This window comes from Tursiops truncatus, chromosome 11 (assembly GCF_011762595.2).
Source record: "Tursiops truncatus isolate mTurTru1 chromosome 11, mTurTru1.mat.Y, whole genome shotgun sequence".
NCBI classification, from domain to species: Eukaryota; Metazoa; Chordata; class Mammalia; order Artiodactyla; family Delphinidae; genus Tursiops; species Tursiops truncatus.
In genome coordinates this window covers 45,229,251-45,246,173 of record NC_047044.1, presented here as the reverse complement: position 1 = coordinate 45,246,173, position 16,923 = coordinate 45,229,251, and the positions used below count along the sequence as shown (strand labels likewise).

Sequence of the window (16,923 nt, the reverse complement as noted above, 5' to 3'; positions counted from 1 at the left end):
TCTTAGACGCTTTCTATAATGAGTAGGTAGGTGGCATCAAATTAAATGCGAAGAAAATGCTGTAATGAGGAAAAACTAAGAAAACATATTTACCCATTTTTTTGTACTTTTCGTAACTTGTATTCATAAAACAAAATATCTTTTTCTTAGATTAGAGTAAAAATAATGTTCTGTCTTCAGTGGAAATAATGTTTAATCATTAATAAAAACTCAGCGATTACTTTTTCTCCCAGATAACTTATTTCATATTGATATGATTCATTCATCTGTAGCTTTGGAAATAAAAAATGTTATTTTATGTGAAACATTGTTTAATGTATATCTCTCTTTTCTTAGGCATCATTCTTAACAAAGAAGTTAAATATTGGTGGGAAAAGAGTAAATCTTGCTATATGGGTAAGTTAACCTTTTCAACTGTATGAGTGAAGGCCTAGAGTACCTATTCCTGGTTCTCTCATAACTAATTGGCTCAAAATTTTCTGGATTTATTTTAGTTAACTGAAGTTTAGCCAAAAACTTTTTTTTTTTTTTTTTTTGCGGTACGTGGGCCTCTCACTGTTGGGGCCTCTCCCGTTGCGGAGCACAGGCTCCGGATGCGCAGGCTCAGCGGCCATGGCTCACGGGCCCAGCCGCTCCACGGCATGTGGGATCTTCCCGGACTGGGGCACAAACCCACATCCCCTGCATCGGCAGGCGGACTCTCAACCACTGCGCCACCAGGGAAGCCCCAAAACCTTTTTTAAATAAACATTTTTTTTCTAAAATCTGGCTAAGAATTTTATCTTGCATACAATTGTATACATGAATAGTTCTATCATAACATTTTAGCTGGAGAAGGGTCAACTCAGAGGGATTCCATGTCAGAGAAAGGGGTGGACAGCCTGCCTGGCCTTTTTTCCCCCATCTCCATATTCTAATCCTCCAAGGGAATGGCCAGTGGAGAGTAGGGCAAGGATAATGCAGTAGTGTACCTGTTGGCAGGTGGTCCTGGTGCATGCTCTTTCTCCTTGTCTCCTCTCTCTGGGGAGAACCTAAATTTAGTGCAAGGCCTGTTCCTGGCTTATAATGCCATTGTGGCCCATTCTGACCCTTTGGCAACTGAAATGGTTTTTTAGTGAGGGTGGGAAGATTGCTGAGGAAGAGGAAGGTTGGGGAGGGGAGAAGTAATCTTTATATAACAGTAAAACATTAAATATTGATTATAACTTGACTTAAAAATTTTATTTGTAACCTGTTTTGTTTCTTTTAACAGTGTTTTGGGGTTATCTATAAATTTATACCCCACTTTCCAATTAAACAAAAGTTCACTGTAGTTACAATAACAGATGTATTTTTTCTTCTGATCTAATAAGAGTTTATTGCTTTATTTAGGATACAGCAGGTCAAGAGAGATTCCATGCATTGGGTCCAATTTACTACAGAGATTCAAATGGAGCTATTTTAGTTTATGATATAACAGATGAAGATTCGTTTCAGAAGGTATTCTGTTTACTTATGGGTAGATGACTTAATAGAACAACACTGATTTTTTCAAGTCTGCATTAACATCTTTTGTGTACTAATGTGATTAGCCTTGGCTTTAAAGGTAAAGTACAGTTTGTGCATAAATGATGACCACTCATTTTTTTTAATGGAGTATTTAATTCATGTTAACAATATGGATATCATTTATTAATAGTTTATTACATGGCTTTCTCAGGTATTAGGAAAGGGAAATAATCTGAAGTAAAGCTTCAGAAAAATATAGAGGCTTTTTTTCTCCCTATTAAAGAAAAATCACATACATTTTTTTGGTTCCATACACACTGGCCACCTGATAACTTGGTATGGATGCATGGGCAGGTTCCATAATTGTGGGGAGGAAAACGAAGAACTAAATCAAGTTTAAGCTCTTTCTTCTCACTAAATTTCCTGGAGGATATAATATAAATTTTAAAAGGACAATATAGGTAGTGTTCATTTTAAAGCTCCTCCATTTTTTTTAACCCCTCTTTAAACATTCACCAAAAATAAAGAATTTTTATAGTTGTTTGGGACCAAAAATGAGTGACCATTAAACTTACCTCTGAATTCTCATCACAATTAGGATTGTGACTAGTTACTTATTTGACCTTTTCTTTGAAAGCCCTTCTTGGAATAACTTTGTCAAGGATGTTTAACTAAAGGGGGTAATTTCCAAGGTAGAGACTTTTCTTGCCTTGAGTTACAGGTTTGTACTTGTTGAAATTACTTGCCTTTTTAGTTTTTTATTTTATTTCCTAGTATTTAACTGATGAAGCAGATGTACAAGTTAGCCCTTGGATTATTAATGCCATGTGGAAAAACTTAGTCCAAGGAGTAGAAAAATGAAGCAATAGGTAGCTTTCAGATTTAATGACATTTAAAAAAGATATATATGTGGGGTGCTGTTTGTTATCCCTCCCTGCCTTTTTGGCATAAAAAGAAATGATTTAAGTATTTTATTGCTTAAAAGAAGGTGGAGTCTATTAGGTTGAAAAGTAACTAGTTGTCTCTGGCTGTATAACAAAACCCCCAAAATTTGGTGACTTAAAACAATGAAATATTATTTCTCGTGGTGTTTTAAGGGTTGACTGGGCAAGTCCTCTGCTCCATGTGGTGTCAGTGGAGTCAGTCATGCAGCTGCATTGAACTGGGGGTTTGGCTGGGTGGGAACCTGGATCCAAAAGGGCCGGGTTTTCCTCCACATGGCCTCTCACTCCATTTGGTGTCTCATTCTCCAGTACTCTCTCCACATGCTCTCATTATTCCATATTCCAGCCAAAGCTTCTTATGTGACAGCTGGATCCCAAGAGTGTAGCTGCCTGACCTTCCTAAGGCTTTAGTCTGGAATTGGCATGGCATTAGTTCTGCCACATTCTCTTGGTCAAAGCAAGTTACAAGGCTAGCCCAGAGTCAAAGAGAGAGGAAATACTCTTGGCAAAGAATTGGTGACCATCTTTAACTCATTACAGAGTGTATGGGGGTAGTGAATAGGATGCCTGTGGAGGGGGATCTGATTGCAGATGAATAACAAATTTTTAAAAAATTGGTTAGATTTAGTAGGTCTTGATACTATATGTACAGGGAGTAGGGTAATAACATAATTGGATTCTGGCATGTTTCCTTTGAAGTGATGAGGATGTACATTTTATACCAGTACTGTCAGATTTTTCTTATATGAAATCAACTAAGGGTGGAAGTTAAATGCTTCTCTGAACATGTTATACATATATGTGAGTGAAACAAAAAGATGGGACTGTACTAAGAAAAGTGTAGTTCAGTGCTATTATAAATTGTTGATTACCTTTGTTTTTATACAGATTTTGTGTTTACTACAGTTCCTTTGCATTCTTGCAGAGAATAGGCGTGTGAAACTGTTACTTTGTGCATAGGAACATATGCACAGTAAATGCTTATCACACATATCTAATGTAATTTTTGTTATTTGTAGATGTGTGTGTATTTTTTTAGGAAGGTATATAAGTTCTGTGTCATTTGATTACATACGTACTAAATTCCATTACACAAAAATGAAAGTAGGTATCCCAAGTTGGTTCTTTATCCTGTTTTATGGTAATCAATAGATTTAAAATCATGAGTTCAAAAGATTGCTTAATTTCAGGGACTTGCCTGGTGGTCCAGTGGTTAAGAATCCACCTTTTAATGCAGGGGACGTGGGTTCAGTCCCTGGTCAGGGAACTAAGATCCCACATGCCGCGGGGCAGCTAAGCCCGAGCGCTGTAACTACTGAGCCCGCACACTCTGGAGCCCACGCACCACAACTAGACAGCCCACGCACTGCAACAAAGAGCCTGTGTGCCACAACTGAGACCCGACACAGCAAAAGAGAGAGAGAGGGAAAGAAAGAAAGGAAGGAAGGAAGCCCAGCATTAAAAAAAAAAACAAAAAAACTAATTTCAGTTTACTCCCCACGGTGCTTGCTGCTCTGCTCCATCCGTAGTGAAGAATCAGTTTGCCACTGGAGTCATTGTGCACCAGGGGCTCTCCACCAGGGGGCAGCAATGTCTAGAGACATCTTTGATTGTCCCACCTGGAGGATGGAACTGGTATCTAGTGGGTAGGAAGCCAGGGATACTGCTAAGCATCATACATTGCACAGGACAGTCCCTCACAACAAAGAACTATCTGAGCCAAAATATCAGTAGCGCTGAACTTGAAGAAACCTATCCTACGCCAAAGGATGAAATTTTATTTTACTCTTTTTGGTACCTATATACATTTTGTTTTCCTTTAAATGTGTGACACAGAAGCTCCTATGCCCTCTATTTGTGACCCAGTTGGGTTACAAAAGATTTTTAATTAAGCCCATGTTTTCTTAAGTCCAAAGTGATTCTCTATAAGCATCTATTATCAGAGGCTGGAATTGACATGCTTTTGCTTTGGTGAACAGCTTTGCTTGGATTTATGGGCAGTTATGAAAGTCTGTAATTAGAGATGCTTGTGTTTATTCTTATGTGTAGATATAGAGAGAAATCTTTCCATTGGATGTTTGTCTGTGTGTGTGGTTTGCGATATAAATGATCCTACAGTGAATCATTCCTAGTAACAACTAAACACATGGACTGTTTGACAAAATTTTGAGGTATTTTGACAGTGTTGAGTTTTGGAGTGTTGTAATGGTAGTCATTGTTACAGGATTTGTTTTAATATTTACTCTTTTGTGTACACAGGTTAAAAACTGGGTCAAAGAATTACGGAAAATGTTGGGAAATGAAATCTGTTTATGTATAGTTGGTAAGCATCATTACTTTTTAAAAATGTCCTTTGTTTCCTTAACACTTTATTAAAGAATAGTAAATCAGTAATTTTCATTTTAAAGTTACATGAAAAAAGAAGAGTGGTATTTTAGTATTTAATATTTTAGTATAATTTGGGATTTGGAAGTGATCTTTCAGGAGGTTCAGACATCTGTACTTCAAGGAATGCCTTTGGGGAGCAAGTGGGAAGCCCTAAACATGTAGGGCATCAAGTCCCCCAGCCTTGCTTCAACTTGACCCTTGGTTTTTCATCATAAGATTATTTTAGAAAAGAAGAGTTCAGCAACTACTTTACAATATAATTAAAATCAATGACTTAAGCTGTGTTCTTGTTCTGTATATTTAACTATACCCATTTTTGAGTTAAGAACAAATGTGACTCCAAAGATATAAGTAGATCATGATATACTAGACTGGAAAAATATCTTAAGAGGTAAAGTAAAACAACTCTAGAATTCACTCTTGGACTTCTGGCATTTCTCTTTGGTTTCCTTTTTCTTTAGAGTATTATTTCTATGATATAACAGCTAATTATTGGTCAATAAAGTGTTCCAGACACTATGCTGTGTACTCAGTGGACATTATCTCATGTAATCTTCACAACCCTATGAGGGTTTTGTAGAGGAAGCTGAGCCCTGGAGATACGTACTTAATAACTTGCTTAATATCATGCAACTATCAGAGATGGGATTCAAATCGAGTCATTCAGACTCCTCTGCTTATGATATTAATCCTTATGAATAGCCTCAGGTTGTTTTCTCTCTTCCTTTTTATGTAACTGATAAATGGCTTGGGAGAAACCAGGGTAGTTTTAGTGGAGGACATAGAATGGAGTAGTCACCGTGGGCAAATTCTGCTTTTAGCCTTAAGAATTTTTTTGTTTTAACCTGAGTTTACATTTCTTACATTTTGTCACCATTAGATTGGTAAACTTTACAGGTCCAGATCAGGGTGCAAGTTTTGGGAGAGGAACAGGAGCTGATCTGGCCTGCTTTTTAGTCTAGATGCTAGATGTTAGGCTAGATGATGGGAATATTTCAAACAAGAACACTGGAGTCGTAGACCACATAGGAGTTTGGGACCAAAGCTGCAGCTAGTCATTGGTAAGTTTGGCCTGCTTTTGTCTGTCTGGTATATTGGACTTACTGGGAGTGGAAGTGGTCATAGTAGGTGAATGACTAAAGATTTGATGATTTGGGATTCTGGTTATCTCTCAGAAGAGAGGAAGGAAGTAACACATTCTAAGAAACATAGCTAACATATTCTTAAGAAAGTCAAAGAAGGGATTTCCCTGGCAGTCCAGTGGTTAAGACTTCGCCTTCCAATGCAGGGGCTGTGGGTTCCTCCCTGGTTGGGGAGCTAAGATCCCACATGCCTTGGGGCCAAAAAACCAAAACATAAAATAGAGGCAATATTGTAACAAATTCAATAAAGGCTTTAAAAATGGTCCACATCAAAAAAATCTTTAAAAAAAAAAAGAAAGAAAAAAGGAAAGTCAAAGAAGCCTCAAGAACTTGTTACTTGACCAAGGTTACAAAGTAACATTTAAAAAATTAGCTGGGTGGGAATTCCCTGGTGGTCCAGTGGTTAGTGCTAAGCACTTCCACTGCAGGGGGGCACGGGTTCAATCTCTGCTACCGGGACCAAGGATCCCACAAGCCTCGCAGCATGGCCAAAAAAAAAAAAAAAATTAGCTGGGTGAATAAACTTAGGATAATTAGCTTAAACTTTGTATTCTTCATGTTCATATTCTTAGAAGGTTTAGTAATATTGAAACTGGTAGCTTACTGCCCCCAAGTAGGGTTAGATACGTCTCATTTCATGTTATATAATGTTTATTAATGTTTGGTATAAAGTATAAAAGGCTCTCACTCTCCCTTTTCCGTTGGCAAGTGTGACATGGAATTCTATTTGTAATTCAGAGTTGGAAGAATTTTGAGAGCCCATTTACCACAAAAGGAAAATTTCACGAAGTTACCATATCTGTGTAACCAGTACATTAGAAGCCCCACCAGTACATTAGAAGCCCCCTTTCTTTTTTTTCTTTTTTTTTTCTGTGCTCCTTTCTCATCCCAACACTACCCCAGTTGCCTTCTCCTCACCCCAGACATAATCCTGACTTTTTACTGAAGGGACTGGTTGTGTTCTGAATTTCAGAAAATAGGATCATGTGTGTATGGGAGCTATTTTGTCTGTTGTTTTGGCTTTACATTATGTTTACAAGATTCCTCTATGTTCTTGTATATAGTTGTACTTCATTTTACTCTCTTTGCTATCTAATACTTAATTCTATGAATATTCCACAGTTTATTCTTCTGCTGTTGATGGACATCTGCATAATTTTTTCCACGTCTTGATTTTCATTTCATTCTATATATGTTCAGTGTTTATTTTCTCTCCTGTTTTAAAACTAACTTCAAAATAATACTACCTCATAGCATTGTGATGAAGACTAAATAATGATTTGGAAAACACTTGGTATAGAGTAGGCATATGACAAATATTTGTTCCTTTCCCTTTACGCAAGACAGTCCTTCAAACATTTGAAGCCTACTTGGATGGTTCACCTAAAATCTTCCCTAAGTTTTCAACTGTTTGGGCTAACTTTCAGACATCCTCATCATCCTGATTATTTTTTCCTAGGTTTATTTCGGTGTATCAGTGTGTCTCCTACACTTGAAATGAATACTAGAATCCAAACATTGTTGACTCAATGTATACTATAGCTCTCTCTTTTTTTAAATCTTCTTACTGTCCTTCTACCAGCATTGCCCAAGATTGGATATACTTTTTAGCAGTCATGTCAACTCAATTTCTCTTTTACGTAGATTATAGTTAACAAAAATCAGAATTCCTTTTTTATAAGTATTGGTCTTCTGTCAGGCTTTCCCCATCTTCCTACATAACTAAATTATTTAAACCTAAGTGTAGGAATTTCAACTTGTCATAGGTTTCTGAATGTTTATGTTTGATATATAATCTACTAGCTTTTTCATGTGTAAATTAGATGCTGAACCTTCTAGGTCCTTATCTAAATCACTGATAACGTGTAAAGCAGGAAGAGAGAACTCTACTAGCAGACTTTTCCCTCTAGTTTTAGTTAATCCATTGATCAGCACTCTTGGCTGTGGTTGCTCTGTTTAAGAGTATTTTGTTTCTAGTCTGTCCTTAATATTTGTATGTTTGTTAAACAAATATTTATTATTAATAATAGCTACCATTTATTGAGTGCCAATAAATGGTATTCTAAGTATTCTAAGTATTCTAAGAACTACACACTTATTTCATTTAAGCCTCCTGACAACACGGCAAGAAGGCATTGTTGCCATTTCCATTTTACACATGAGAAAATGGACTTAGAGAGCTTGATACTTCCCAAACTACATAGTATATAGAGATAGACCTGGGATTTTCATTTGGGTCTGTCTGCTACTTCAAGCCCATATACTTAACCAATAATGTATATTGCTGGCTATGTACCAGGCTTTGAGAATAATGTAGTGAATAAGTTAAAAAATAGATATGGTCCTTGTCTCCCCAGAGCTTATCATGTAGGGTGAGACAGAAAAACAAGCTCTTATTGTACATTATGATACATGCTATCAAGGGGTTGGGGGTGTGCTGTGATAGCACAGAAGCAAACCGAACTAAATTGGGGGAGTGGTGGTTAAGGGATTTCCGAAGCCAGCCAGGGTTGTGGTAGGAAATGTGTTAATTATCATGAGTTTAATTCTCTCATAACAGTATTGATTTTCCATTTGATCATTCACTGTCATTTTCCATTTGATCATTCACTGTGATGGCTGAAAAATACTCTATTGAACACATCCTATGTGCTAGACTTTTTACATATATCTTATTTTCACATTAACCTTGCAAAGTTTATTAGCTACATTTGTACAAAGTGAGACTAAGGGGTTAAGTAATTTGCCCCAAATCTTATAGTTTTGAAATGAGCCAGGACTTAAAAACAAGTTTTATCAGATTTAAAAATTTCTTTCCACTAGGCCACACAACATCCAGTCTAAGCAAAATAAAGTTCTAGCTCTTTATTGCTATTAGGCCGTCTGCCCTTAGCAATGGGTGTATCCCTTCCGTGTTCTTAATTCAAATAGGTATTTTTAAAGAAGATAAAATTTTTAGTATTCTTAGCAGGATAGCCTTTTCCTCTCCTATAGCTTCCGTCAGCTTTCCCCCCTAGCCTTTATTGTACTATACTTTCAAGTAGGTGCTTACTTTGGTGGTTATTCTTATTTTCAGGTGTTGTAAGCCTATTAGAAAGTTCCCAATGTGGCTGCACAGTAGTATTGAAACAGATATGAGCCTCAACCACAAGCTTTAGCTCTCTTGCTTTTAAAAGAACATAGCTAAAAAGGTCTTGAACTTTGGAAAGGTGTCAGTCACTGACAGGCAGTTTTGTGACTTCGTCTGTGCTGTTAATCCATTATGAGCACTTAATTGTTCAAAGAAATAGTAGTTATTTAGTAGAGGGATTTTTTTTTGTTTAAAATATTAATTATGTTATTAAAATAGCCATTTTAATAATAACTGGTTTTAGGGAACTCCCTGGCAGTCCATTGTTTAGGACTTGGCGCTTTCATTGCCGTGGCCTGGGTTCAATCCCTGGCTGGGGAACTAAGATCCCGCAAGCCGTGTGGCATGGCCAAAAGATTAAAAAAAAAAAAATACTGGCTTTATTAAAGTTTAGTTAAGTTTAAAATGCTGTTAAATAATAAAGCAGTGTCAATAATTTTCCCCAAATATTCATGTGAGGCAACAAGGTGATTGTCTACTTTCCCTATCCTCAGTTTTTAAAAATAGATGTTGGTAATTATGGTGGATTTTTAAAAAAGAGACATTAAAACTCTAACAAACCGGGCTTCCCTGGTGGCGCAGTGGTTGAGCGTCCGCCTGCCGATGCAGGGGACACGGGTTCGTGCCCCGGTCCGGGAAGATCCCACATGCCGCGGAGCGGCTGGGCCCGTGAGCCATGGCCGCTGAGCCTGCGCGTCCGGAGCCTGTGCTCCGCAACGGGAGAGGCCACAAGTGAGAGGCCCGCTTACCGCAAAAAAAAAAAAAAAAAAAAAACAAAACTCTAACAAACCAACTCATAGGGTTTTAGTTAATTGCAACAAAAGTCTCCTTTGATCTGTAGGAGGCTGTTTTACCTTTTTACAGTGGCAGAATCTTGTGCCTCCATTTGTTGGAGCTGCCTGCCACTAGGTGGTGCTTTGTGCATTCTTCATAGCATGAAACAACTTATTCCACTGGTGACTGTTGGATATATTGGTTGTAATATTTAGCAAATTAAAATTTTATTGATAAAGTATAATGTGGGAAATCAGAACTGATATGTGTCTTCTTGCTGAGATAGGCTGATAACTGTTCAAAGAAGGAAGAGTTTATTACTGAATTTGTTAGTACCAGCTGAGCTTTAGTAATGTCTGCTTCCCTCCCTCAACCTTAGGCTATGGTGTCAGATCATTGCTTAAAGCTGCACGTAATTAGGTGCTCAGATTATTTGAGGTCTTCATATACAGAACCTCTGGGCTTGTACCTCTCAGTTCTAAGCATCGCATCTTTCATTGGGTGCTTACTTCAATACTTTATCTGAAATTGTCTTCTAGACTCTCTAAGGTCCTGAGAAAAAATGACCTTATTTACAAGGTTTCCTTTTTTACCCCTATAGGTCATAATAGAAGAAATGAAAATATTTGTTTAAAGTGTCCTTTCTTAGGGTATTTTTCCCCTTTTCTGTATGTTATTTCCATTGCCTTTAGCACTCTGTCCAGCCTACTTACCTTAATCTCTACTGTGTATATAATAAGGAATCTGCATTTTGCAGTTCCTACACTTTTGTTCTGGTGGCTTTATGGCATAATCTCAGTTTGGTTCCATTGTTTAAGGAGAGCTAAACTTATTTTCAGTAATTTAAAATCTGCATGATGTTCATATACTAAGTTGTCTCATGTTTTTAAAACAAATGTAGTTTCTTCCCCTGCAGTGGTGAAGTACTTCAAAAGCCATATATTTTAATGCTTTCTTTAACCAGTTAATATCATCGAGAAAACCAAAATATTCTTAGGATCCAAGAGGCTAGCCTAATATATTTTCATGAACCATAATTATTGATTGGGGACCATTTACACTTGGCTAAGACTCATAGGTTTATCCTTAGGATTCCCTAGTGAATCTTAGTCCCATTTATACCCTAAATCAAAAATAGTGCTTATCTCTTTGGAAAAGTTATTTTCTCTGACAGAGGCTGCAGCTTCAGGAGGGATGTGCATTGAGCCATTTGAGGGAGGTTGAGGCATTCACCTTGACAGTCATGATCAGCCCTCATATCCAAATGTCCTGAAACCTTACAGTTTCAGGACATTTAGAAGGACATTTAGAAGTCTGGTGGGTGGGGATTTGTATTATTTTTCCAGATGATTAAAATGGCAATTGTATATTTAGAATTGGCTTAATTTCATTATAAAAATGAATCAATATTAAAGACTGGCATTTACATTTTCAAATTAGGTAATAAAATAGACTTGGAGAAGGAGAGACATGTTTCCATTCAAGAAGCAGAATCGTAAGTGTTATCCCTTCTCTTCCTTCCTTCAGTCACTCTCTGTAAGAAGTCTTCCTCTTTGCACAATGTACTTTACCATTTAGTTATTACTCAAACCTCTTAATATAGATTGAGCTAGTGGATTCAGTGAAGCGAGTTTACACTGGCAACTTCTGGCTTTTGGTGACATTTAAAGTTATTTCACTTTCACTTCTCTTTCTGGTTTCAGTAAAAAGTATTAAGAGTGATGCAAAAGAAAACCGTCATGGCCAAATAGTCAGTGAGTCACAAAAACTGAAGTATTTGGGTTGCAGATTAACTTAGAATAAAAGTCTTGTTTTATTCTTATTTAAAAGTTGATTCAATATATAGAAACGTCAAATGGTATATAATCTTAATTTCACTAAACCTGGGTTAATTAGTAATAAGTCACTAAAATTGCTATTGTAAAAAAAGTTCAAATGGCAGTCATGACAAAAACATGAAACATATTTTTACTTCAATTACTGATGTTACTTTTTTTTAAGGTATGCAGAATCTGTGGGAGCGAAACATTATCATACTTCAGCCAAACAGAACAAAGGAATTGAGGAACTTTTTCTTGACCTTTGTAAAAGTAGGTATATGGCTCTTTTTAAAATATTGGTAATATTTCGGAGTGATTGTTTGTTTTTAATTTATTTATTTAATTTATTTATTTTTGGCTGCATTGGGTCTTCGTTGCTGCGCACGGGCTTTCTCTAGTTGCGTCGGGTGGGGGCTACTCTTCATTGCAGTGCACGGGCTTCTCATTGCGGTGGCTTCTCTTGTTGTGGAGCATGGGTTCTAGGTGCGCGGGCTTCAGTAGTTGTGGCTTGCGGGCTCTAGAGCACAGGATCAGTAGTTGTGGCGCACAGGCTTAGTTGCTCCGTGGCATGTGGGATCTTCTGGGACCAGGGCTCGAACCCGTGTCCCCTGCATTGGCAGGCAGAGTCTTAACCACTGCGCCACCAGGGAAGCCCCTGGGGTGATGTTTTACAGTTTCCATTTTGACCATATTGATGATTTGTCGCATCGACCAGTATTATTATTTACTTAGTATCTTTAACTCATTTTTTGAAGCTTAAATACCTTCTTTAGCCCTATTTCAAGTAGTAATCAATGGCTATGAAATCTTATGTGTAGTATTTGCTAAATACATATTAAAATATATGCATTACTATTAAAAATAAAAATGGAAGGGGAAAGGACAGAATAAAACAGATTTAAGAGTTGTAACAACCTTTTGCAGTGGATGGACCTTATTTGGATCCTAATTTGACAAACTAGTGAAAAAGAACATTTGTGAAACAATTGGGACTATATGAACACTCACCGGATATTGATATTAAGAAATTATTGTAAATTTTTTTAGGAGTGGTTATTGTGTAGTGGTTATGCTTAAAAAAAGAATTATTTTTTAAAATGTTTTTATCTTTTAGAAATCATATTAAAATAATTTATGAATAAAATTATGTATCTGGGATTTGATTTAAAATAATGGTAGGGATGATTGCCAAGTATGGATGAAATTGTGTGATGGACATACAGATTTTCATTATGCTCTTCTTTCTACTTTTATATATGTTTGAGTTTTTCCATATTAAAAAAAGAGAAAGGAAAATGTTTATTATATACAATCTGAAAGTCATTTCTCATATCACCAATAGAATGTATACTATACTTAGGAAAACCCTAGTCTATAGAATAATGGATTGAAATGATTTTGTCAAATTATATTCCTTATAGTTACAGACCTCAGAATGATGGTTTTTTGCTCTAAAAAAATGTACATATATACAAACTTTGAAGTAAATTTCAGTTTTATGTAAGCCTGAAGATCATTCATAATTCTTCTAGAGTGTTAATTCTCTAAATGTGGTCCTGCAATCAGCAGCATTAGCATCACTTGAGAGTATGTTAGAAGTGCAAATTCTTGGGCCTTACCCCAAACCTACTGAATCAGAATCTCTGGAGGTGGTGCCCAGAATCTGTGTTTTAATCCCTCATTATGATTCTGATGCATACTAAAATTTGAGAACCACTGCTGTACATATCAGTCACTAGGAGATCTTGTTAAAATGCATAATTTGATAAAATGGGTCTGATGTGGGCCTGAGCTTCTCTTTACTAACAGACACCCAAGCGGTAATGACACTAGTACTCAGACCATACTTTGAGTACTGAGGTTCTAGATCAGTGGCTTATAAATGTTATATATCATATCTTTATATAAAAGAATTGAATATTCTCTATACATTTATTTTAAAAATTATAGAACATGTATAAGTACTTATGATTTTCCATATTGTAAAATATACATTAAAAAAAAAGAAATTTTGAAAGGTTAAGGAAAAATAAATTGAAGTTTTTCTAATTTTACCTCAGTGGATTATCCCGTATACCTCAATTTGGAAACCATTGTTCAAGAGCAATCTCTGGACCCAAGTTTAAGAAACCTTATTCTGTTTTAAGGACTCTCTTTTCTTTCCTCATCTTTTCAGATATGTATTTTGCAACTATTTACTCCTAGTCTGTCTTATATTCTCATTTTTCTTAACTGTCTCTCAAAGAGCTGAAGTTCTAAATTTTAATGAGGTCTGATTTATCAGGTTTTCTGTATGAGTCATGTTTTTTGTCTTACATGAGAAACCTTTGGTAACTCAAAGTCATAAAGATTTTCTTCTACAGAGATTTCCCCCTGTGTTTTCTTCTAGAAATTTGTTTTAAATTTAAGACTGTAATTAATTTTTTGTTAATTTTCACATATGGTGGGAAGTATAGATTGAACTTTTATTTTTTACACGTAAATGTCCAGTTCCAGTACTATCTCTTGAAAAGATTGTGCTGGACCACACAATCACCAGTATCTCACTGTCATCATTCGAGTAACTTCTACTGTATCTTTAAATCAGATAGTGTGAGTCCTCCAGCTTTGTTCTTCCTCTTTCATCTTAAACTCTTTTGTTCTTTCAAATGTTATTTGGTTAAAAGTTTACATGACTTACTGAAGAATAAATCTTGTACCCTAAATATTGCTTGTACTTGGAACAATTTGACCTTCTTTGACGTATTTCTAAGTATAATTGGAAAATCTTAAGGATGACACTTGTATACAGTCATCTGTTTAAATCAAAACCTTTTTTTCTTTGGTGATGTCACTGTGGCTGTTATACAACTGGACAAGTACGCTTGCTATTAATTTTATCTAGTTTCCTTGTTGGTTGAAAGTCAGAAATAGCTATCATGGTGGTAAACTGAAATCATAGAAACAGAAAACGCCAATTGTGGTCCTAAATAATTTCTGCTTTCTCCCTCTCTTAGGGATGATAGAAACGGCACAAGTGGATGAAAGGGCAAAAGGCAATGGCTCCAGTCAACCAGGAGCTGCAAGGCGAGGTGTACAAATTATTGATGATGAACCTCAAGCCCAGAGCGGTGGCGGAGGGTGCTGTTCTTCTGGATAACTGTTCACCCCTAAGGAATAAAATAACAAACTGTGGATCCTTGCCCTCAACACAAAGACTGCCATATTCCAAGTCACATTATTTTACCAATGGAATTAGAGAGTTAACAGTATTTTAAATTACGTTTATAACACTGCAGAGACCTTAAGTGCTAAACTTAGTGGGGTTCGTGACCAGAGAATTGGCATTTTCTACACATGTTAACAAAGCAGTTACCAATGGCCTTTTTACATATTTTTTTTCTTTAACAAGGAGTAATATGCATGTAGAAAAGACCTACTTAAAGGCTTCATTTATATTCTTTTAAATCAAATCTTTATTTAATAACTTATATATGTTGTTGGAATGGTATACATTTTTGCAGTCCTTTGTATTTTGTGGTAGTTTGAATTGTATCACTTCTAAACAGCAAACTGTTTTTCTTTTTTTTAAAATTAGCAGATACCTGAAGTACTATTTTTGCAGGGTTTGCACAGGCCCCTAACTGTCTACTACACTTTGATATAATCTATATTCATCCTGTATGCTGAGCTGATAAAATACATTGTAAATTACATATTAAATATTTTATCTGCTTTTACAAGCGCAAGGTGCAAAAATATATACAGTAGTCTCATTGATGACTGTAAAGTGAATTAACATTTGGTGATAATGTCTAAGCTTTTTGACTCTGATCATAGCTCCCCTTCACTTTTGTCTTAACTTGAAAGTGGCGTGTTTAAATTTTCTCATATACTTTACTTGAATTATTGCTGTTGTCACATTTTTTGCCTCTGTAAATCCATCTAATGATTGAGCGACAGCATTTGCCTTTTGGTTTGGGTGGGGTTTTTTTTGTTCTTTTGTGGGGGGTTTTTTTGTTTGTTTTTTGTTTTCTGGGTTTTTTGTTTGGATAAAAGAGATGACTTCTGCTCATTTTGCTTTAGAATGGTTACCTTAGAAGTATTTGAGTGGAGCATGCTGAGTTTCACTGCTGCAAGGCTTTAGTTTTCTCTTAGGCTTTATGTGAGATGGACTCATTGGTAGGAGAAGAGAGGAAGAAGTCCCAGATAGTAGCCACTCACCAAGACTCATTCATACAGCATGTTAGTGGTAGCTTCTCCTCCACAGGCAGCACTTTTAGATCCTTTGTGAGCAAGCTGTTTCTGGTCACTGCTTGCCAGAGATGAACACAGAAAGCTTTGTTTCATTTTATAAGAGCTATCCTTCTGAGTTTCTTTGAAGGGAAACATTTCATGTAATGAAGTTATAGCGAACACTGGAAAGATTTATTATAAAATTATATTCTTGTATACTTTGTAAATTAGTCTCTCATTAAGTTTTTTTTTTTTTCTTTCTTTAAGCATAGGACTGATAGAATAGAATCAGGCACTGCTCATAGAAGGAACACAAATTGTGGAAATTAACAAATTGTTCTTGTGCTAATATATATATTTTTCCATTTCTGTCATGCTTGGAAAACTAGTAAATGTTATGTCTAAGATAAAATGGAATGGTCCCTGGATTTACTTCTTATAAGATGCAGTAGTATACAATAAAGTTGTTAGCATGAGCAATTAAAAGAATATAATGAGGTTATAGTTACTAAAGAAGTAACTTTCCCAGATGGGTTAAAGTTGAATAAATTGATACCTTGATGTTATGATATTAGAATTTTAACTTAGTATTAAGTATTCTATAAGGCCTCATTTTACCTTCCTTAATTATTGTCCTTGTCAAACTCAACACACTGCTTCTCCACTGTGTGTGTTTAGGGAGGGCGGAGTGGAAAGAGTCTTCAGGAAGATAAGCTAAAATTGTCTGTGTAGTCTCTTGGTTTCCTGTGAAGTTACTGTTTATGCAGGAGGTGGAGGGAGGCAGGGGAAATCATGAGTACAGATAAAAGAAAAAATTGTTTTTGCCCTCCTGGTTCTTTCAGTGGTAGTAAAGAAAGCCTTGTCATTTCTACTGTTGTAGATGTAGATGGGAAAGAAGCTCTTCTCCATTGGAGTGAAGTATGTTTTTAAAACTAATTAGACATGAAATTGAACTTTATTCCAAAAAATAAAATCATAAAGCCTGATAATTGGAGAGTTGTACTCTCGATTTTTGACCCTAT

The 16,923-nt window shown here is 36.1% G+C and overlaps 1 protein-coding gene across 1 annotated transcript in view; it reads left to right on the top strand.

Moving 5' to 3' along the window:
- The window catches only part of RAB21 (RAB21, member RAS oncogene family), a 30,328-nt gene extending 13,433 nt beyond the window's left edge, over positions 1-16,895 (top strand). Inside the window, exons 2-7 of the mRNA XM_019952603.3 lie at positions 337-396; positions 1,372-1,479; positions 4,692-4,755; positions 11,307-11,361; positions 11,868-11,956; positions 14,683-16,895. Of these exons, the coding sequence (XP_019808162.1) occupies positions 337-396; positions 1,372-1,479; positions 4,692-4,755; positions 11,307-11,361; positions 11,868-11,956; positions 14,683-14,825 (519 nt within the window). The 3' untranslated portion in view covers positions 14,826-16,895. The remainder of the gene's footprint in view (positions 1-336; positions 397-1,371; positions 1,480-4,691; positions 4,756-11,306; positions 11,362-11,867; positions 11,957-14,682) is intronic.
- Positions 16,896-16,923: the final 28 nt, after the last annotated feature.